Genomic DNA, 21730 nt, shown 5'->3' on the forward strand with positions numbered 1-21730 from the left:
TGGAGATGTAACGAAAAGATTTTTACTCCTCGTGTATATGAAGGATGTAAGTAATAAAGTCAATTTAATTCAAGTGCTTAAGAGATTCTCAAGCACACGGATGGAGAGAGGATGTAGGGATAGGGACATTATGCCTGGAGGGGGGGATTAGTTTACTCAATTACAAGTTAAATTCATGGGACTATGGAACTGGGTTATGGAGTGCGTGGGGATGGTGTCACGGAGTGAGAGGATCAGATCTTGTAGGGATTATGGATCAGGAATTAGAAACAGCTCTAATGCACACACACAAAATGCTAGAGAAACTCAGCAGGTCAGGCAGCATCTATGGACATGAATAAACTGTCGACGTTTTGGGCTAAAACCCTTCATTGGCACTGGCAAGGAAGGGGGCAGAGGCCAGAATAAGAAGGGGTGGGGAGGGGAAGGAGTTCAGACTGGCAGGTTATAGGTGAGATCAGGTGAGGGGCTAGCTGGGTGGGTGGGGAGTAAAGCCAGAAGCTGGGAGGTGATTGGTGGAGGAGATAAAGAGGTGAAGAAGAAGGAATCTGATACGAGGGGAGAACAGGCCAAAGAAGAAAGAGAAGGAGGAGGGGCACAAGAGGGCGGTGATGGCAGAAGAGGAGAGAGAGGGTAACCAGAATGGGGAATTTAAAAAAAAAAGAGAAGGGGTTGGGGGGGGGGGAGATAGAAATTACCGGGAAGTTAGAGAAGTCAACGTTCTTGCCATCAGGTTGGAGGCTACCCAGATGGAATGTGAGGTGTTGCTCCTCCAACCTCATGGTGGCAGTAGAGGAGGGAATGGGCCGACATGTTGGAGTGGTAAAGGGATGATGAATTAAAATGGGTGACCACTGGGAAATCCCAGCCGTTACGGTGGACAGAGCAAAGGTGCTTGGACGAAGCAGTTCCCCCTTCGTTCCCTGAAACTGTCAACACAAGTAGATAGGGTGGTTTTAAAAATAAAAGGTATGTGGCATACTGGCCTTCATCATATCATGAACAACGCACAGTAGAAGTCCAGTGTTGTGCTGACTTATTCCACTGTCAGTCTGACCCTTCCCTTCCACATAGCCCTCTGTTCTAATATTATCCAAGTGCCTAAGAGTTTCTGAAATGTTCTTATTATATCAACCCTCGCGCCCCCGCCCCCCCCCCGCCACTGACAGGGTGTTCCATGCACCCACCACTCTGTGTAACAAGAACTTATTTCTGACATCCTTCCCCTCCACTCATATTAGTTGTTTCAGCGCTGAGAAAAAGCTGCTGGCTACCCACACGCTCGAACTATGCTTCTTATCATCTTATACACCTCTATCGAGTTGCCTCTCACCCTCCTTTGCTCCTCGCTCAGCCTATCCTCATAAGGCATGCTCCCTAATCCAGGCAGCATGCTGATCAATCTCCTCGGCATCCTCTCTAAACCTTTCACATCCTGATGTTAACCCTGATTCTGCCTTCCCCCCTATACTTTCCTGCAATCATCTTAAAATTATTCCTCCCCCTAGTAGCCATTTCCACCCTGGGAAAATGTCTTATCCACTCTACCTGTGCCTCTTATCATCTTGTACACCTCCATCGAGTCACCTCTCATCGTCCTTCGCTCCAGAGAGAAAAGTCCTAGCTCACTCAACCTAACCTAATGAAATGTACTCTATAATCCAGGCAGTATCCTGGTAAATCTCTTCTTAAAGCTTCCAGGTCCTACCTATAATGAGGTGACCGGAATGCAGCACAATATTCCAGAGCTGACGTTTTGGGGTCAAGACCCTTCACCAGGACTGGAAAAGAAGGGGTTAGAAGCCAGAATAAGAAGGTGGGGAAGATAACTCCTTCCCATACCCCAATTTATTCTGTCTTCTTCCCCCTTCCTTTCTGGCCCTGGTGAAGGGTTTTGACCTGAAACATAAACTCTTTATTCCTTTTCCCAGATGCTGCCTGACCTGCTGAGTTCCTCCAGCATTTTGTTTGTGTTGCTCTGGATTTCCAGCACCTGCAAGATCTCCTGTGTTCACCATATTCCAAATATGGTCTAACCAGAGTTTTATAGAGCTGCAACATTACCTCACGCCTCTTGAATTCAGTCCCCTGACTAACTGAAGACCAGAACACCATACACCCGGCTAACCACCCTATCAACTGTGTGGCAATTTAGAGGGATCTATGCATGTGGACCTCAGGATCCCTCTGTTCCTCCAGACTTCTGTCCTTAACCCTGTATTTCACCTTTAAAATCAACCTTACAACGTGAATCACTGCACCCTTCTCCAGGTTGAACTTCATCTGCCACTTCTCAGCCCAAGCTCCGCACCGCACTCACCCTTAAAGACCACAGCCCCTCCACAGTTGTGGTGAGGACTTCCCTACTCTCAGTGAGGGTTGACCCAGTTTCATTTAGAAGGGAGGGCGTGAAGACCTTGGGAGTAATAAGAACAGATTGCTGGGAATCCTGATTACTCCTGACCTGCCACATGAGGCCCTTCACCTGAGATGCCCAGAAAAGTCTCCACTCAAGCCTGCCTGTTGACGTCAGAGGAGTATTGGGAGGAAGAGGAGAATAATATTTCAGCTCTTAAGGGCAGGATTTTGGGTGAGGGAGGGTTTGCCAGCGGATTGGGGGGGGAGGCAAATCTCTGAGTGGTTTATAAAGTCACGCCCAGCTCTCTCCGTCCGTGCACGGTCCGTCGGCTCAGAGATCGGGGCGGAGGGTGGGTAGGAGGAGGAGGAGGGGGTCACGAAGCGAGGGAGATGACAGAATCCTGGAACGCGGTGGGGTACGCGGCACGGCGGAGATATGAGGAGGAGGAGACCACGCGGGGCAGCGTTTTCATCTACACTAACACCAATTCCACCAGGGGTAAGCGATTGGGGGGGGGGGTAGGTAATTGGGAAGGTGTGCCACGTCCCAGCAGAAGGCCACCTCATCCCTCTCACCCCTTCCCCACCTTGCATATTGCTCCATGAAACGTCTGGCCCTCAGAGAGGGTGTCCGGTCCTTACCGCTCCTCATACCCCACGTACGACTCCTCGGACTGTCCCTCACACCCCACCTCATTTCCCTGGTGTCCTGAAAGCCATTACTTCCCTGTCCCTCGCTGGGGGATCAACACTCACATTCACCCTAGTCCCCTTGGGCAAGAGGCTATCCTGAACATCACCCAAGAAGAGGGGGAAAATCAGCCCGGTTTCCTGCTCCCTGTCACTGCCCAGTGACCCCCGGATTAGAGAAAGAGAGAAGAGGGGAGAATTCAGCCAGGGTTCCTGGACGGATCTATGATACTAGGGAACATGCTGACAAAATATTGACTCTGCCTCGACCCTCATCATTTGGTTTTACAAGGGACTGGTTAGTGAAGTGGTGGTCATGTGGGGATATGGGGATGCCCTGCCTTCATTGCCAGTGTTGTAGGGAAAACACTCATGCACTGTGGCCTAATCTCTCTCTCTCTCTCCTCTTCTCCCTCTCTATGCCCCACCTGTTCTCCATCTGCAACCCCCTACTCCCAATCCTTCCCCCACCTTAATCCCTCCATTTCATCGCCTTCCCCACCCTTCTCACTACTTTCTCCTCCCCCTCCCCACACCTCCTCACATCCTAATCCACCCCACACTCCTTTGCCCTCTCCCCACATCCCATACCTCCTCCACCCCGTCTTGTCCTCTCCTTCCTCCTCCATTCTCCTGCCAACCTTTACCCTCCTATTCCTACTCACTCCCCTCCCTCCATTCAACCCCTCCCACCCTGAACTGCACCCCCCCCCCACCACCACAGGCCCATTTGAGGGCCCCAACTACCACATAGCCCCCCGCTGGGCTTACGACCTGACCAGCTTCTGGATGGTGCTGGTGGTCATTGCCTCGGTCTTCACCAATGGCCTGGTGCTGGTCTCCACCTGGAAGTTCAAGAAGCTACGACACCCACTCAACTGGATCCTGGTGAACATGGCGGTGGCTGACCTCGGCGAGACCCTCTTTGCCAGCACCATCAGCATCTGCAACCAGATCTTCGGATACTTCATCCTCGGCCACCCCATGTGCATCTTCGAGGGCTTCACTGTCTCTGTCTGCGGTGAGACTTCCCATCCCTTGGTCCTAGGATGGGGTTGGGTATTTTGGAGTAACTGAGATGAGGGCAGAGTTGGGAGGTTGGGGTATGGTGAGGGCAGGCTTGGGTGTCAGGGTGGATATGAGGGTTTTGGGGTAACCGTGAGGAGATGAGGGTAGTGTTGGGGGGGTTGGGTGGGGATGAGAGTTTTTGGGTAACCATGCGATGAGGGTGTAGAGTTGGGAGGTTAGGGTGCGTACGAGAGTTTTGAGGTAACCATGAGGAGATGGGGGCAGAGTTGAGGTCAGTGTAGGCATGAGAGATATGAGGTAACCGTGAGGAGATGAGAGGGTTGGTGTAGGGATGAGAGATAAGCATGAGGAGATGAGGGCAGAACTGGGGGTCAGGGTGGGATGATAGTTTTGGGTTACCTGCAAGGAGTTGAGGGCAGAGTTGGGAGATCAGGGTGGGGATGAGGGTTTTGAGGTAACTTTGAGGAGATGAGGGCAAAGTTGGGGTGTCAGGGTGGGGATGAGGCTTTTGGGATAATTGTGAGAAGTTGAGGGTCAGGGTGAGGATGAGGGTTTTGGGGTAACTGTGAGAAGAGTTGGGGTGTTGGGGTGGGTACAAGAATTTTGGGGTAACTGCAAGGAGTTGAGGACACGGTTAGGACTCAGGATATTGGCAAGAGTTTTGGGGTAACCGTGAGAAGAGTTGGGGTGTTGGGGTGGGAACAAGGGTTTGGGGGTAACTAGGGAGGTGAGGACGGGTTTGTTGAGTCAGAGGGGTTTTAGTGAAACTGTTTGGAGATGGTGGCAGGGTTGGCGATGGGACAAGCTGCGTTGGTGACATTGTCCTTCCTTCGCCAGGTATTACAGCTCTCTGGTCACTGACCGTCATTGCATGGGAGCGCTGGGTGGTCGTCTGCAAACCATTTGGGAACATCAAGTTTGACGAGAAGTGGGCCTCTGCTGGCATCATCTTCTCCTGGGCATGGTCCACTATCTGGTGTCTTCCTCCTATTTTCGGATGGAGCAGGTGAGAACCTTCATCCACCCTCCCTGTGCTTTCAGGGCCATTTATCTGAGTCAGAATCAGATTACCGCTGCAGTAGAACGTAGAACATTACAGCACAGTTCAGGCCCCTCGGCTCACTATGTGGTGCCAGCTTGTTGAATTGGTGGTGAGGAAGGCAAATGCAACGTTAGCATTTTGCGAGGACGAGAATATAAGAGCAAAGATGTAATGTTGAGACTTCACAAGGCACTGGTGAGGTCGCACTTGGATTATTGTGAGCAGTTCTCGGCCCCTTATCTAAGAAAGGATGTGCTGCCGTTGGATAGGGTTCATGAGAATGATTCCAGGAATGAAAAGGTTATTAAATGTTTGATGACTCTGAGCCTGTACTCACTTGAATTTAGATCTCATTGAAACCTGTTGAATATTGAAAGGTCTAGATACAATGGATGTGGAGGGGATGTTTCCTACACTGGGGGAGTCTTGGACCAGAGGGAACAGCCTCAGAATAGAGGGACGTCCCTTTAGAACAGAGACGAGGAGGAATTTTTTAGCCAGAGTGGCGAATCTGTGGAATGCATTGCTACAGCAGGCTGTGGAGGCCAGGTCGTAGGTGTGTTTAAGATGGAGGCTGACAGGTTCTTGATTAGTCAGGGCATGAAAGATTATGGGGAGAAGGCAGGAGAATGGGGTTGAGGGGGAAAATGGATCAGCCACGATGAAATGGTGGAGCAGACTCAATGGGCCAAATGGCGTTATTCTGCTTCTATCTCTTACGGTCTAACTTTTCAACATACTCTAACATCAATCTAACTGTTCCTTCCTACATAGTCCGTCAAATTTCTATCATCTGTCTCTTAAATGTCCCTAATGTTTCAGTTCTCCTGCCATCCCTGGCAGCGTGTTCTGCACACCCATCTCCATCTGTGTGCGGTATCATGAAATTTGTTGCTTGGCACCAGCACCGCAGCACAAGCGAAAATTACTGTAAGTTACAGCAAGAATACACAAAGGTAGTGCAAACAGAGACTGAAATAGTGAGGTGGTGTTCGTGGGTTCCTGGGCGGTCCAGAAATCTGATGGTGGAGGGAAGATGCTGTTCCACATTGAATGTGTGTCTTCAGACCCCTGTACCTCCTTCCTGTTGGTAATAGTGAGAAGAGGACATGCCTCGGATGGAGGGGGCCTTCATGATGGATGCCACCTTCCTGACGTACCGGCTTTTGAAGATGCCCTTAACTTTTTGGTGGCTTGTGCCCCTGATAGATCTGGCTGAGTTTACAACCCTCGCCAGCCTCTTCTGACCCTGTGCATTGGGACCTCCATGCCAGACAGTCATACAACCTGCCACAATGCTCTCCACAGCACGTCCACAGACAATTTCCAGACTCTGGTGACATAGCAAATCTCCCCAAACTCTTTGTCTCTTTCTCTTACTCTAATTCTCTCTCTCTCTTTCTATCATCTGTCTGTCCATCTAACTAACTATACTTCTAACTGTCTATCTGTCCATTTATCTACACATTTGTCTATCTATTTAATGGTCTGTCCATTTCTGTCCATCTATCCATCTCTCCACGTATCTAATTGTCTGCCTATCTATCCATCTATCTATTTAACTGTCTGTCTATCCATCCATTTATCTATCCATCTACGTAACCGCCTATCTATCTATCTATCTACCTAACTGTCTATTTATCCATCTATCTGTCTGTCTATCTATCTAGATGTCTGTCTATCCATCTACCTATCCGTCTGTCTGTGTCTCTGTGTCCATCTATCTATCTATCTATCTATCTACCTAATTGTCCATCTATAACCATATAACAATTACAGCACGGAAACAGGCCATCTCGGCCTTTCTAGTCCGTGCCGAACTCTTACTCTCACCTAGTCCCACTGACCTGCACTCAGCCCATAACCCTCCACTCCTTTCATAGAAACATAGAAAATAGGTGCAGGAGTAGGCCATTCGGCCCTTCGAGCCTGCACCGCCATTCAGTATGATCACGGCTGATCATCCAACTCAGAACCCTGTACCTGCCTTCCCTCCATACTCCCTGATCCCTTTAGCCACAAGGGCCATATCTAACTCTCTCTTAAATATAGCCAATGAACTGGCCTCAACTGTTTCCTGTGGCAGAGAATTCCACAGATTCACCACTCTCTGTGTGAAGAAGTCTTTCCTCATCTCACTCCTAAAAAGCTTCCCCTCTATCCTCAAACTGTGACCCCTCGTTCTGGACTTCCCCAACATCGGGAACAACCTTCCTGCATCTAACCTGTCCAATCCCTTTAGGATTTTATATGCTTCAATAAGATCCTCCCTCAATCTTCCAAATTCCAATGAGTATACGCCTAGCTGATCCAGTCTTTCATCATATGAAAGTCCTGCCATCCCAGGAATCAATCTGGTGAACCTTCTTTGTACTCCCTCTATGGCAAGGATGTCTTTCCTCAGATTCGGAGACCAAAACTGCACACAATACTCCAGCTGTGGTCTCACCAAGGCCTTGTACAACTGCAGTAGTACCTCCCTGCTCCTGTACTCGAGTCCTCTTGCTATGAAAGCCGGCATACCATTCGCCTTTTTCACCACCTGCTGTACCTGCATGCCCACTTTCAATGACTGGTGTATAATGACACCCAGGTCTCGTTGCACCTCCCCTTTTCCTAATCGGCTACCATTCAGATAATAATCTGTTTTCCTGTTTTTGCCACCAATGTGGATAACCTCACATTTATCCACATTAAATTGCATCTGCCGTGAATTTGCCCACTCACCTAACCTATCCAAGTCACCCTGCATCCTCTTAGCATCCTCCTCACAGCAAACACTGCTGCCCAGCTTTGTGTCATCCGCAAACTTGGAGATGCTGCATTTAATTCCCTCATCTAAGTCATTAATATATATTGTAAACAACTGGGGTCCCAGCACTGAGCCTTGCGGTACCCCGCTAGTCACTGCCTGCCATTCTGAAAAGGTCCCGTTTATTCCCACTCTTTGCTTCCTGTCTGCCAACCAATTCTCTATCCACATCAATACCTTACCCCCTATACCGTGTGCTTTAAGTTTGCACACTAATCTCCTGTGTGGGACCTTGTCAAAAGCCTTTTGAAAATCCAAATATACCACATCCACTGGTTCTCCCCTATCCACTCTACTAGTTACATCCTCAAAAAATTCTATGAGATTCGTCAGACATGATTTTCCTTTCACAAATCCATGCTGACTTTGTCCAATGATTTCACCGCTTTCCAAATGCGCTGTTATCACATCTTTGATAACTGACTCTAGCATTTTCCCCACCACCGATGTTAGGCTAACTGGTCTATAATTCCCCAGTTTCTCTCTCCCTCCTTTTTTAAAAAGTGGGGTTACATTAGCCACCCTCCAATCCTCAGGAACTGGTCCAGAATCTAAAGAGTTTTGAAAAATTATCACTAATGCATCCACTATTTCTTGGGCTACTTCCTTAAGCACTCTGGGATGCAGACCATCTGGCCCTGGGGATTTACCTGCCTTTAATCCCTTCAATTTACCTAACACCACTTCCCTACTAACATGTATTTCCCTCAGTTCCTCCATCTCACTGGACCCTCAGTCCCCTACTATTTCCAGAAGATTATTTATGTCCTCCTTAGTGAAGACAGAACCAAAGTAGTTATTCAATTGGTCTGCCATGTCCTTGCTCCCCATAATCAATTCACCTGTTTCTGTCTGTAGGGGACCTACATTTTGTCTTAACCAATCTTTTTCTTTTCACATATCTATAAAAGCTTTTACAGTCTGTTCCCTGCCAGTTTTCTCTCATAATCTTTTTTCCCCTTCCTAATTAAGCTCTTTGTCCTCCTCTGCTGAACTCTGAATTTCTCCCAGTCCTCAGGTGAGCCACTTTTTCTGGCTAATTTGTATGCTTCTTCTTTGGAATTGATACTATCCCTAATTTCCCTTGTCAGCCACGGGTGCACTACCTTCCTTGATTTATTCTTTTGCCAAACTGGGATGAACAATTGTTGTAGTTCATCCATGCAACCTTTAAATGCTTGCCATTGCATATCCACCGTCAACCCTTTAAGTGTCATTTGCCAGTCTATCTTAGCTAATTCACGTCTCATACCTTCAAAGTTACCCTTCTTTAAGTACAGAACCTTTGTTTCTGAATTAACTATGTCACTCTCCATCTTAATGAAGAATTCCACCATATTATGGTCACTCTTACCCAAGGGGCCTCTCACGACAAGATTGCTAATTAACCCTTCCTCATTGCTCAATACCCAGTCTAGAATAGCCTGCTCTCTAGTTGGTTCCTCGACATGTTGGTTCAAAAAACCATCCTGCATATATTCCAAGAAATCCTCTTCCTCAGCATCTTTACCAATTTGGTTCACCCAATCTACATGTAGATTGAAGTCACCCATTATAACTGCTGTTCCTTTATTGCACACATTTCTAATTTCCTGTTTAATATCATCCCCAACCTCACTACTACTGTTAGGTGGCCTGTACACAACTCCCACCAGTGTTTTCTGCCCCTTAGTGTTATGCAGCTCTACCCATATCGATTCCACATCCTTCCAGCTAATGTCCTTCCTTTCTATTGTGTTAATCTCCTCTCTAACCAGCAACGCCACCCCACCTCCTTTTCTTTCATGTCTATCCCTCCTGAATATTGAATATCCCTGAATGTTGAGCTCCCATCCTTGGTCACCCTGGAGCCGTGTCTCTGTGATCCCAACTATATAATATTCATTAATAACAATCTGCACTTTTAATTCATCCACCTTGTTACGAATGCTCCTTGCATTGACACACAAAGCCTTCAGGCGCTCTTTTACAACACTCTTAGCCCTTATACAATAATGTTGAAAAGTGGCCCTTTTTGATTTTTGCCCTGGATTTGTCGGCCTGCCACTTTTACTTTTCACCTTACTACTTTTTGCTTCTACCCTCATTTTACACCCCTCTGTCTCTCTGCACTGGTTCCCAACCCCCTGTTGTGAACTAACCTCCTCTCTCCTAGTTTCTTTAATTTGATTCCCACCCCACAACCATTCTAGTTTAAAGACACCTCAGTAGCCCTCGCAAATCTCCCCACCAGGATATTGGTCCCCCTAGGATTCAAGTGTAATCCGTCCTTTTCGTACAGGTCACGCCTGCGCCAAAAGAGGTCCCAATGATCCAAAAACTTGAATCCCTGCACCCTGCTCCAATCCCTCAGCCACGCATTTATCCTCCACCTCATCGCATTCCTACTCTCACTGTCGTGTGGCACAGGCAGTAATCCCGAGATTACTACCTTTGCGGTCCTTTTTCTCAACTCCCTTCCTAACTCGCTATTTTCTCCTTTCAGGACCCCTTCCCTTTTCCTACCTATGTCATTGGTACCTATATGTACCACGACCTCTGGCTCCTCACCCTCCCACTTCAGGATATCTTGAACACGATCAGAAATATCCCGGACCCTGGCACCAGGGAGGCAAACTACCATCCGGGTCTCTGGACTGCGTCCACAGAATCGTCTATCTGACCCCCTTACTATCGAGTCCCCTATTACAACTGCCCTCCTCTTCCTTTCCCTACCCTTCTGAGCTACAGGGCCAGACTCTGTGCCGGAGGCATGGCCACTGTGGCTTCCCCCAGGTAAGCTGTCCCCCCCAACAGTACTCAAACAGGAGTACCTATTGTCAAGGGGCACAGCCACCGGGGTACTCTCTATTACCTGACTCTTCCCCTTCCCCCTCCTAACCGTGACCCACTTGTCTGCCTCCCGTGGCCCCAGTGTGACCACCTGCCTGTAACTCCTCTCTATCAACTCCTCACTCTCCCTGACCAGACGAAGGTCATCGAGCTGCAGCTCCAGTTCCCTAACGCGGTCTCTTAGGACCTGCATCTCGACGCACCTGGCGCAGATGTGGACGTCCGGGAGGCTTGGAGACTCCAGGGCCTCCCACATTCGGCACCGAGAACAATAAACTTCCTTCACACTCATACTGCCCCTCTCCTCAAATAACAACAAAAAATGAATACAAAACCTTCCTCGCCTTGCCCATTTCCGCCTAAGCCCATTGAGCCAAAGCCCTTAAGCCTTCACTCTGCTCCCGGCTCACTTTGCTGCCCGCAAACTATGCTGCCCGCTGAAAAAGGCTCTGTTCCTTTTAAATCTTCCGTGCTTCACTGCCCGACCTCACATGCCTGCGCAGTCCTGCCTCTCTGAACGCCGATGGAAAAAAAAACCAAAAAATTCAAAAATGGCTTCTTCCGTACTCCCGCTCCGATTCTCAGACTTCCTTCTTCATTCCTGTCCATATATCTAACCAATTTAACTTTAAATGACAACATCGAACCTGCCTCAACCACTTCTGCTGGAAGCTCGTTCCACACAGCTACCACTCTCTGAGTAAAGAAGTTCCCCCTCATGTTACCCCGAAACTTTTGCCCTTTAACTCTCAACTCATGTCCTCTTGTTTGAATCTCCCCCATTCTCAATGGAAGTCTAACCACGTCAACTCTATCAATCCCCCTCATAATTTTAAACACCTCTGTCAAGTCCCCCCTCAACCTTCTATGCTCCGTCTATCCATTTATCTATCTAACTATCTGTCTATCTAAAGATAAAACAGCACGGTGACAAGCCCTTCCAGCCCAATGAGCCCATGCCACTGAACTCACTAACCGGTACATTTTTGAAATGCTGGAGGAAACCACAGCAGCCGGAGGAAACCGGCTCCGAGAGCATACACGCCCCGTCAAGGCAGCGGTGGGATTTGAACCAGGGTGGCTCGTACTATAAAGCGTTAAGGTAGCCGCTACATTACCGTGCCATCCTACTTAACCCTTGACTGCATTCCATTGTATTGAACATGGTACATAAAGAGTACAGCACTGGTTCGGGCCATTTCGCTCTCAATGTTGTGCCTATCTTTTATGCTAAATGTCCCCTTCCTGTGTCTCATCCACATCCCTCCAGTCCCTTCACAGTCATGTGTCAGTCTAAAAGCCTTTTAATCTCCACTAAACTGCCTGCTTTTCCTCCCCCCCGCTTTTCGCAGGGACCGCTCCCTTGTCCATTCGTCCCCCCCATCCCTTCCCACTGATCTCCTGCCTGGCACTTATCTTTGTAAGCAGAACAAGTGCGACACATGCCCTTACACTTCCTTCCTCACCACCATTCAGGGCCCCAGACAGTCCTTCCAGGTGAGGCAACACTTCACCTGTGAGTCGGCTGGGGTGATGTACTGCGTCCGGTGCTCTCGGTGGACCTGACGCAGAATGGGAGACCGTTTCACGGAACACCTACGCTCTGTCCTTCAGAGAACGCAGGATCTCCCAGTGACCACACATTTTAATTCCACATCCCATCCCCATTCTGATATGTCTATTCACAGCCTCCTCTACTGTAAAGATGAAGCCACATTCAGGTTGGAGGAACAACACCTTATATTCCCTCTGGGTAGCCTCCAACCTGATGGCGTGAATATTGACTTCTCTAACTTCTGCTAATGCCCCACCTCCCCCTCGTACCCCATCCATTATTTATTTATATACACACATTCTTTCTTTCTCTCTCCTTTTTCTCCCTCTGTCCCTCTCACTATACCCCTTGCCCATCCTCTGGGTCCCCCCCCCTTGTCTTTCTCCCAGGACCTCCTGTCCCATGATCCTCTCATATCCCTTTTGCCAATCACCTGTCCAGCTCTTGGCTCCATCCCTCCCCCTCCTGTCTTCTTCTATCATTTTGGATCTCCCCCTCCCCCTCCCACTTTCAAATCTCTTACTAACTCTTCCTTCAGTTCGTCCTGACGAAGGGTCTCAGCCCGAAACGTCGACTGTACTTCTTCCTAGAGATGCTGCCTGGCCTGCTGCGTTCACCAGCAACTCTGATGTGTGTTGCTTCCCGTATAGGCACTTAAACGTTCAAAGTATATTTATTTACAACCTTGACATTCGTCTGATTCCAGGCACCCATAAAACACTATCGAACCGTTTAAAGAAAATCCCCACACAAGACAATCAAACGTGCGTTTAAAAAAGGGACGAAGTGCGCAAACTGCAAAAAAAGCGAGCAAGTAACCCGCAAGACATTGAACACCAGACTGCAAGCGCCCGCAGCCGCAAGCCGCGGAGGCAAGTGAAGCTGGTCCGGGAGCCGGCGGCCGCAGTTGCGGCCACATCGTCCAGCAGGGCGTCGGCGACCGCAGGCCGTAAGCGCAGGTCCATTTCCGCGCTGAAGCGCAACAAGAAAAGCGCGGAGGACACTAGACATCAAACCACAGCCGAGAGCGAGTCCACAGCCTCCAGCCACCGAGGCGATCGAAGCTTGCATCTTGTGGGACCCAAGGCTCCTTCACTTCGCACTCTCTAAGTTATTTTTAAAAAAGCAACAATAGCAGTTTCTATAGATATATCGGGGAGAGCATTCTGACAGGCTGCATCACTGTCTGATATAGAGGGGCTACTGCACAGGACCGAAAGAAGCTGCAGAAGGCTGTAAATCTAATCAGCTCCATCTTGGGTACTAGTCTACAAGGCACCCAGGACATCTTTAGGGAGCGGTGTCTCAGAAAAGCAGCGTCCGTTAAGGACCTCCAGTACCCAGGGCAGCCCTTTTCTCATCGTCACCATCAGGTGGGAGGCACAGAAGCCTGAAGGCACACAGCGATTCAGGAACAGCTTCTTCCCCTCTGCCATCCGATTCCTAAATGGACCTTGAACCCTGGGACACCACCTCACTTTTTAAAAAATAATATATAGTATTTCTGGGTTTTTTTGCATGAGTTTTAATCTATATAAAGTATACTGAATAAGATTTATTTATTGATTTTTTTCTTCTATATTATGTATTGCATTCAATTGCCGCTGCTAAGTTAACAAATTTCACGCCGCATGCCGGTGATAGTAAACCTGATTCTGATTCCTTCCCCTCACCTCTCTACACCAGATCTCTCCCCGCCTGTCTTTCAGTCCTGATGAAAGGTCTCGGCCTAAAACATCAACTGTCCACCCCCCCCCCCCTGCCCACAGATGCTGCTGCCGGCTCTCAGTTATTTCCCTGATATTCTGGGGGTCCTCCCAGAAGTCAAGAGTGGCGAGCAGGCTTAATTCTTAACGATCGTCTATTTTAAAGTACAAACAAACATACGAACACTAGGGAAACTCAATGGGGAGCTGAGAAGCAAAACACAAAAAGTAATGAAGGTGAAGCTAAAAGACAAGCCCCTCTGAAAAATCCATCATCTTTATAGTCGAGATGAGAAAAAATTCCTTAGATAAGGTAAACCATTTAATGGTTGCACAGTTACACCACATGGTTGATGTGCAAACACTTAGCCAATGGAAAGATACAGTATATGTAATTGCCAGTAAATAGGGACGAACCATCACTTACTGTGAAAAATGAGTTTGCGAAAAGTACAGATGATTAAACTAGAACCAAAGTACACACGTTAAACTACAATGTTCCTTTCCACGTCTTGTGGCGCATTGGGTGGCGTTTTTGCCGTTCCTGTAGCATTTGACTAATTTTTTTTTAAAACAAGGCCGAGGCTGGGACACTTAACCCAGCATGGGTGGAAGCTAGCCGGATTTGAACCCAGGGTCATTAGCCTTGAAGTCTGATGCTAAAGCCACCACACCACCGGTCAGTAAAACTACACCTTTAGTCTTACATCAATTCATCTGATACCTAACACAAAGTATCAGAACAGCAGCTGTTTCCAACACCGGCAGACCCATTGACTGCCTCCAGCAGTTTCCTTTCAGAGACACTAGAGATTTTGCAGACGCTGGAAGCAGAGTCATCGAGACATAGAAAAGTACAGCACGGGAACAGGCCATTCGGCCCTTCTAGTTCATGCCCATATCTGGAGCAACACATACAAAAAGCCGGAGGAACTCAGCAGGTCAGGCAGCATCTATGGAGGGGAATGAACAGTCAGCAGTTTCGGGCTGAGACTGTTCATCAGGACTGGAAAGGAAGGAGAAGACACCAGAATAAGAAGGGGGAGGGGATGGTGTTGTGTATGTGATATTTCAATAATATTTGAGTCATCTTGGGTATTCATAGTTTGATTAATTGTTCATTTAAATGGTTAATTATGGGTTATATGTCAAAATACATGACTTGCATATGTCATCACGCTACCAATTGATCGTGTGTGCTTCGTTATAAGTAAAGACGAAGTCAGACCTGTATTCCCAGACTCATCTCCATCTGAATTAATTTAATGTTTTGAAGTTACAAAACATACCGGAAGGAGTGCAGGCCGTCAGGTGGTAGGTGAGACCAGGTGAGGGGGAAGGTGGATGGGGAGATGGAGTAAGAAGCTGGGATGTGATAGGTGGACAAGGTAAAGGGCCGAAGAAGGAAGAATCTGATTGGAGAGGAGAGTGGACAATGGAAGAAAGGGGAAGAGGAGGGGAAATTTGGGCAGCGGAGGAGAAGGGAATGGGGAATAGAGAAAGAGAGAAGTGGGAGGGGGACAAATTACCAGAAGTTGGAGAACTCATTGTTCACGCCATCAGGTTGGGGGCTGCCTAGATGGAACATAGAGGGATAAGTTTGGCCTCAGTAGAGGACATGTTGCAATGGGGATGGGAAGTTGAATTGAAATGGGTGGCCACCAGGAGATGCTGAGAAGGGTTTTTTAAAAATCGGCATGTGAGTGATGGGCCAAATAGCCTGTTTTGTGCCGAGTTCTGATGAAGCATCTCAGTCCGTAATGTCGGCGGTTTATTCCACCCCATAGATGCTACCTGCTGTGCTGAGTTCCTCCACCGATTTGTGTAAATTGATAGAGTTAGATGACAACAGATTGTACCTCCTGGGGTGGGGAGTGGGAGTTGTGGCTCTCCCTGTGTCCTGAAGTGGGCCAGCTGACCCAGCTTGGACTGTCTGACTCTCTATCTTCTTGCCAGATACTGGCCTCATGGGCTGAAGACCTCGTGCGGACCAGACGTATTCAGCGGGAGCACAGACCCCGGGGTCAAGTCCTACATGATCACCCTGACCATCACCTGTGCTATCCTCCCCCTCTTGGTCATCATTATCTGCTACCTGCAAGTCTGGATGGCCATTCGATCGGTGAGGAGTCTGACGGCCGCTCAGCCCAGCAGGAAGAGTAGTGACTGAGTGGCTGGCCACAGCCATGGGCATGGGTGAACAATGCCCTCTCTCTCTCACACACACACACTCACACACACACACACTCACACACACACTCACACACACACACACTCACACACACACACACACACACACACACACTCACTCACACACACACACACTCACACACACGCAGACAGACAGACACACACATACACACACACACACACTCACACTCACACACACACATGCAGACAGACACACACACTCACACATACACACACACGCACGCACACATGCAGACAGACAGACAGACAGACACACACACACACACACACACACACACACACACACACACAGAGTCACACCCTGTGTGAGGGACGGAGAGGTGTGTGAGGCAGGGAGGGGTGTTGGGACCAGGAGGTGTGCGGGACGGGGTGGTGTGAGACTGGGTGGTGCGCGGGACCGGGAGGTGTGAGACTGGGAGGTGCACGGGACCGGGAGGTGTGAGACTGGGTGGTGCGCGGGACCTGGAGGTGTGAGACTGGGTGGTGCGCGGGACCGGGAGGTGTGAGACTGGGTGGTGCGCGGGACCGGGAGGTCTGAGACTGGGTGGTGCGCGGGACCGGGAGGTGTGCGGGACCGGGAGGTGTGAGACTGGGTGGTGCGCGGGACCGGGAGGTGTGAGACCGGGTGGTGCGCGGGACCAGGAGGTGTGAGACTGGGTGGTGTGCGGGACCGGGAGGTGTGAGACTGGCTGGTGCTTGGGACCGGGAGGTCTGAGACTGGGTGGTGCGCGGGACCGGGAGGTGTGCGGGACCGGGAGGTGTGAGACTGGGTGGTGCGCGGGACCGGGAGGTGTGAGACTGGGTGGTGCGCGGGACCGGGAGGTGTGAGACTGGGTGGTGCGCGGGACCGGGAGGTGTGAGACCGGGAGGTGCGCGGGACCGGGAGGTGTGAGACCGGGTGGTGCGCGGGACCGGGAGGTGTGAGACCGGGTGGTGCGCGGGACCGGGAGGTGTGAGACCGGGTGGTGCGCGGGACCGGGAGGTGTGAGACTGGGTGGTGCGCGGGACCGGGAGGTGTGAGACTGGGTGGTGCGTGGGACCGGGAGGTGCGCGGGACCCGGTGGTGCGCGGGACCGGGTGGTGCGCGGGACCGGGAGGTGCGCGGGACCGGGAGGTGTGAGACTGGGTGGTGCGCGGGACCGGGAGGTGTGAGACTGGGTGGTGCGCGGGACCGGGAGGTGCGTGGGACCGGGAGGTGTGCGGGATCGGGAGGTCTGAGGGACCGGGAGGTCTGAGACTGGGTGGTGCGCGGGACCGGGTGGTGCGCGGGACCGGGAGGTGCGCGGGACCGGGAGGTGTGAGACTGGGTGGTGCGCGGGACCGGGAGGTGTGAGACTGGGTGGTGCGTGGGACCGGGTGGTGCGTGGGACCGGGAGGTGTGCGGGACCGGGAGGTCTGAGACTGGGTGGTGCGCGGGACCGGAAGGTGTGCGGGACCGGGAGGTGTGAGACTGGGTGGTGCGCGGGACCGGGAGGTGTGAGACTGGGTGGTGCGCGGGACCAGGAGGTGCGCGGGACTGGGAGTTGTGAGACTGGGTGGTGCGCGGGACCGGGAGGTGTGAGACTGGGTGGTGCGCGGGACCGGGAGGTGTGAGACTGGGTGGTGCGCGGGACCGGGTGGTGTGAGACTGGGTGGTGCGCGGGACCGGGAGGTGTGAGCCGGACTCTGCTGATGCTCGCTGCTCTCCCCTCAGGTGGCCATGCAGCAAAAGGAATCGGAGACCACACAGAAGGCTGAGAAGGAGGTGTCACGGATGGTTGTGGTGATGATTCTTGCTTTTTGCTTCTGCTGGGGGCCCTACACTTTCTTTGCGCTCTTTGCCTCCCTGAACCCTGGCTATGCTTTCCACCCTCTGGCAGCTGCTCTCCCTGCTTATTTTGCAAAGAGCTCCACGATCTACAACCCCATTATTTACATCTTCATGAACAGACAGGTCAGTAAAACTCCGGCATAGTTTCCTCCCACCTAGTCACATCTCCACTAAAGTGTGGAGTGACTTCACTCTGTGTCTGACCCCGGGAGTGTGTGATGGGACGGTGTGGAGGGAGTTTCACTCTGTGTCTGACCCCAGGAGTGTGTGATGGGACGGTGTGGAGGGAGCTTCACTCTGTGTCTGACCCCGGGAGTGTGTGATGGGACGGTGTGGAGGAAGTTTCACCCTGTGTCTGACCCCGGGAGTGTGTGATGGGACGGTGTGGAGGGAACCACTCTGTGTCTGACCCTGGGAGGGTGTGATGGGTGGTGCGGAGGGAGTCTCACTCTGTTAACAGGTAGCTAACCTGTGTCGTCTTTCCCTGGCCAGTTCCGGAACTGTATATTGCAACTCCTTGGGAAGAAGGTGGACGACGGTTCTGAGCTCTCCTCAGCATCCAAAACAGAGGTGTCATCGGTTTCAAATTCCTCGGTTTCCCCAGCCTGATTTGAGTATCACAGCTCGGGCGGGTCGGAGGTATGTTCCCAGGAGAACACTTCCACCGTTCCCACTCTGCATCTCCCACTTGACCGATTTCTGACATTGGACAACAGGGCAGGTCCTCGATGTTGGATCCTGATACTTTAGCGATCCAAAGGTTCTTCGGAAGTCAAGAATGAGGCACAGGAATTACTGATTGTGGCCATTTTATTAAGTGTTACAAGAGTAGGAAATGAACAAGAAAGGAACAAAGAAAAGACAAAGGAAGAACCAATCATGCTCATCTCTTAGACTCAAGATAACAGCTTTCCAATGATAAAACAATTAACCGATAAGATAGCCAGATTCAAGTGGCCTGACGCCTGTTACTGAAAACTAAGAAGTTTCGAGAAAAACACAGAAACTGCAGTTCCCTAATAACCAGGAAGTATTTTACTGTAATGTTTGGAGAATTCACTGAACAAATATATGTATATATGTAATTATATAAAAATACAAGTAAACTTAGGGATAGTAAACTGCAAGGAGAACAAATCTACATCCCAATCCAACATCGATGACCTGCCTCATTAGAACATTGACTGCGTTCCAGGCCAGAGTCCATTATCATCCATAAAACTTTAAATCTCAATGCCAGTGCCCTGTTCTCTCAGAGTTGAGTGTCACTAGTTCTTTGACACACTTAACCATAAGACACAGGGGCAGAATTAGGGCCATTCATTCACACAAAGCCTTCAGGCTTGTATTTACAACACTCTTAGCCCTTATACAATTATGTTGAAAAGTGGCCCTTTTTGATTTTCGCCCTGGATTTGCCTGGCTGCTGCTTTTACTTTTCACCTTACTACTTTTTGCTTCTCCCCTCATTTTACACCCCTCTGTCTCTCTGCACTTTCCCATCCACCTGCCACATTAGTTCAGCCCACTGAGTTTGACCTGCCATTCTCCTCCTGACTTCTGCAGCCCTTACTAATCAAGGACTTATAAACCTTTGTTTTAAATGTCCTCTCTGTGTCGACTCTTTCTGGGACAGTGGCTCTTGTTCCCCTGGCCACTGATTCATTCGGACCCGTTGATGGATGGTGTTGAACCAGGACGAGGCTGGCTAGTAGGCCTGCCTTTGTTTCGACTCCCCATCCAGGGGCTCCGCCCATCCCAAACTTTTCCACAGGAGCCATCTGCCCTCACTGTTGGATGCGGAAGTCCCAAGGGGTTCCGATCCATTGGAAAGATGACTCTGCCCCGAGTCCCGGTGCCAGTCTCACAGTTAAGTCAGAAAATGGCTGCCGTGCCCCTTTCCCCATGACAGCACTCTCTTTCCAGGCGAAAGGAAACCCCAATGAATTCAAGACCTCAGCCCCAAAATAGATGACAAACTGCTCTGATCCTCAGGGTGTATTTCAGCCCCCATCCTCTTCATTGCTCCGACCTCCCCCCAGCACGTGAATCTCTATCTTCTGTCTCAGTACCTGAGTCAATCAGTTGTTCTCACGCCAGCAATCCCAACTCAGGGTGAGTCCTTCAGGTAACTGACATTTCCGATCGGAAGTGCGGAAGTCAAAGCCCAGAGGTCCGGACTGTCCATGTATTTGTGCGTGTGTGTGTGTGTGTGTGTGTGTGTGTGTGTGTGTGTGTATATGTGTGTGAGAGAGGGAGGGAGGGAGGGAGGGGGAAATGGGGCTCGATTTGCTGCTGTTGTTTTGTTGCTTGTTGTGTTCTGTGTTGTTCTGCTGAGCGTCGTGGGCACGCTACGTTGGCACAGGAACGTGTGGCGACACTCATGGGCTGCACCAGCACATCGCTAGGTTGTGTTGGTCGTTAACGCAAGCAGCGCATTTCACTCTGTTTTGGTGTATTTCCAATCAAACTGACCTTCGAATAATCAGGAGAACTGCGTAAAGCAAAATATATAGATTTCTTTATCAACTCATTGTAAACCCCAACCTTGTGTGTACTTTTTAGAAAATACAGTGGATTCCAGTTACATCAGGACACATTGGGAGCCGGACATTTTGGCCCAATTAAGTGGCTGCCCTAATTAGCCGAAGTTTCATGAAAATAGTTTAAAAATGTATAAAAAAGACAAAAACTAATGTTTAACTGAGAAACAAAGTATACAGTTAAGAGAGAAATTCAGAACAAGTTAGGACACTATCAGTACTACTGGAGTACTATTAACTAGCATGAGTTCCTAACAGTCATCGACAGAGGAATTACGCTTTTGATTGACTGTAAACAAACAAAATCATCACAGACACCTAGTCCAGAACAGCCTCCATACAGCTTCAAACAATTGCATCCTCCAAATCTTAATTTCACTGTAACATTCAAGATGATTGTCGACACCTTCGAATTATTTGTAGGTCCTAACTTGTTGAAGTAGTGAAATCGTTTCATTTTCATTCCCGGCCATTTCTGGCATCTCCAAGCCTGAGTGCTTGAAAGCACAGTGAGCAAAACTGTTCTGAATTGTCTGACTGCTTATTTCTTGCTAACTATCAATGACAAAAATCGCAGCTTTTTTGAACTCACGCGCAACTGACGCTATTTAAAAACAGTTCGTTCTAAGCACAGTGGGGTGTCTAACTTGTGGGCCACACAAGTGATGCAAGTTAGAAGTTGTTTGGCAGCAACAGGAGAATGGTCAAAGTGGCAGATGGAATAGTGTTGGGAAGTGAACTTTGGTAGAAGGAATAAAAGCATAGACTATTTTCTAAATGGAGAGAAATGCAGGATTCCCTAAAGATTAACTTGCAGGTTGAGTCTGTGGGAAGGAAGGCAAATGCGATGTTAGCATTGATTTCGAGAGGACTAGAATATAAAGGCAAGGATGTAATGCTGAGGTCTTATAGAGTACAGTACTGGTAAGGTCGCACTTAGTATTGTGAGCAGTTTCCTTATCCGAGAAAGGAACTGCTGACGCTGGAGAGAGTTCAAAGGGTGTTTGCAACGACTATTCTGATTTCAGCATTGAAATGCTTGCATTACGAAGCGTGTCAGATGACTCTGTGCCTGTACTCGCCAGAATTCAGAAGAACTCTGTCATTTGGAACTTTGAATATTGAAAGGCCTTGATAGAGTT

The 21730-nt window shown here is 49.5% G+C and overlaps 1 protein-coding gene across 1 annotated transcript; it reads left to right on the top strand.

The window, feature by feature from the left end:
• Positions 1-2745: 2745 nt before the first annotated feature.
• LOC134338911 (red-sensitive opsin-like) lies at positions 2746-18817 on the top strand. Its single transcript, XM_063035093.1, has 6 exons — positions 2746-2857; positions 3773-4069; positions 4915-5083; positions 15981-16146; positions 17929-18168; positions 18538-18817. Exons 1-6 carry the CDS (start codon positions 2749-2751, stop codon positions 18652-18654), a joined length of 1098 nt encoding a protein of 365 aa, XP_062891163.1. The 5' UTR covers positions 2746-2748; the 3' UTR covers positions 18655-18817.
• Positions 18818-21730: the final 2913 nt, after the last annotated feature.

Source organism: Mobula hypostoma, chromosome 28 (assembly GCF_963921235.1).
Source record: "Mobula hypostoma chromosome 28, sMobHyp1.1, whole genome shotgun sequence".
NCBI lineage: Eukaryota > Metazoa > Chordata > Chondrichthyes > Myliobatiformes > Myliobatidae > Mobula > Mobula hypostoma.

Coding starts and splice junctions, on each gene's coding strand:
- LOC134338911 (XM_063035093.1), top strand. CDS start 2,749: ATGACAGAATCCTGGAACGCGGTGGGGTACGCGGCACGGCGGAGATAT. Junction 4,070..4,914: donor CTTCACTGTCTCTGTCTGCG/GTGAGACTTCCC, acceptor TTCCTTCGCCAG/GTATTACAGCTCTCTGGTCA. Junction 16,147..17,928: donor TCTGGATGGCCATTCGATCG/GTGAGGAGTCTG, acceptor CTCTCCCCTCAG/GTGGCCATGCAGCAAAAGGA.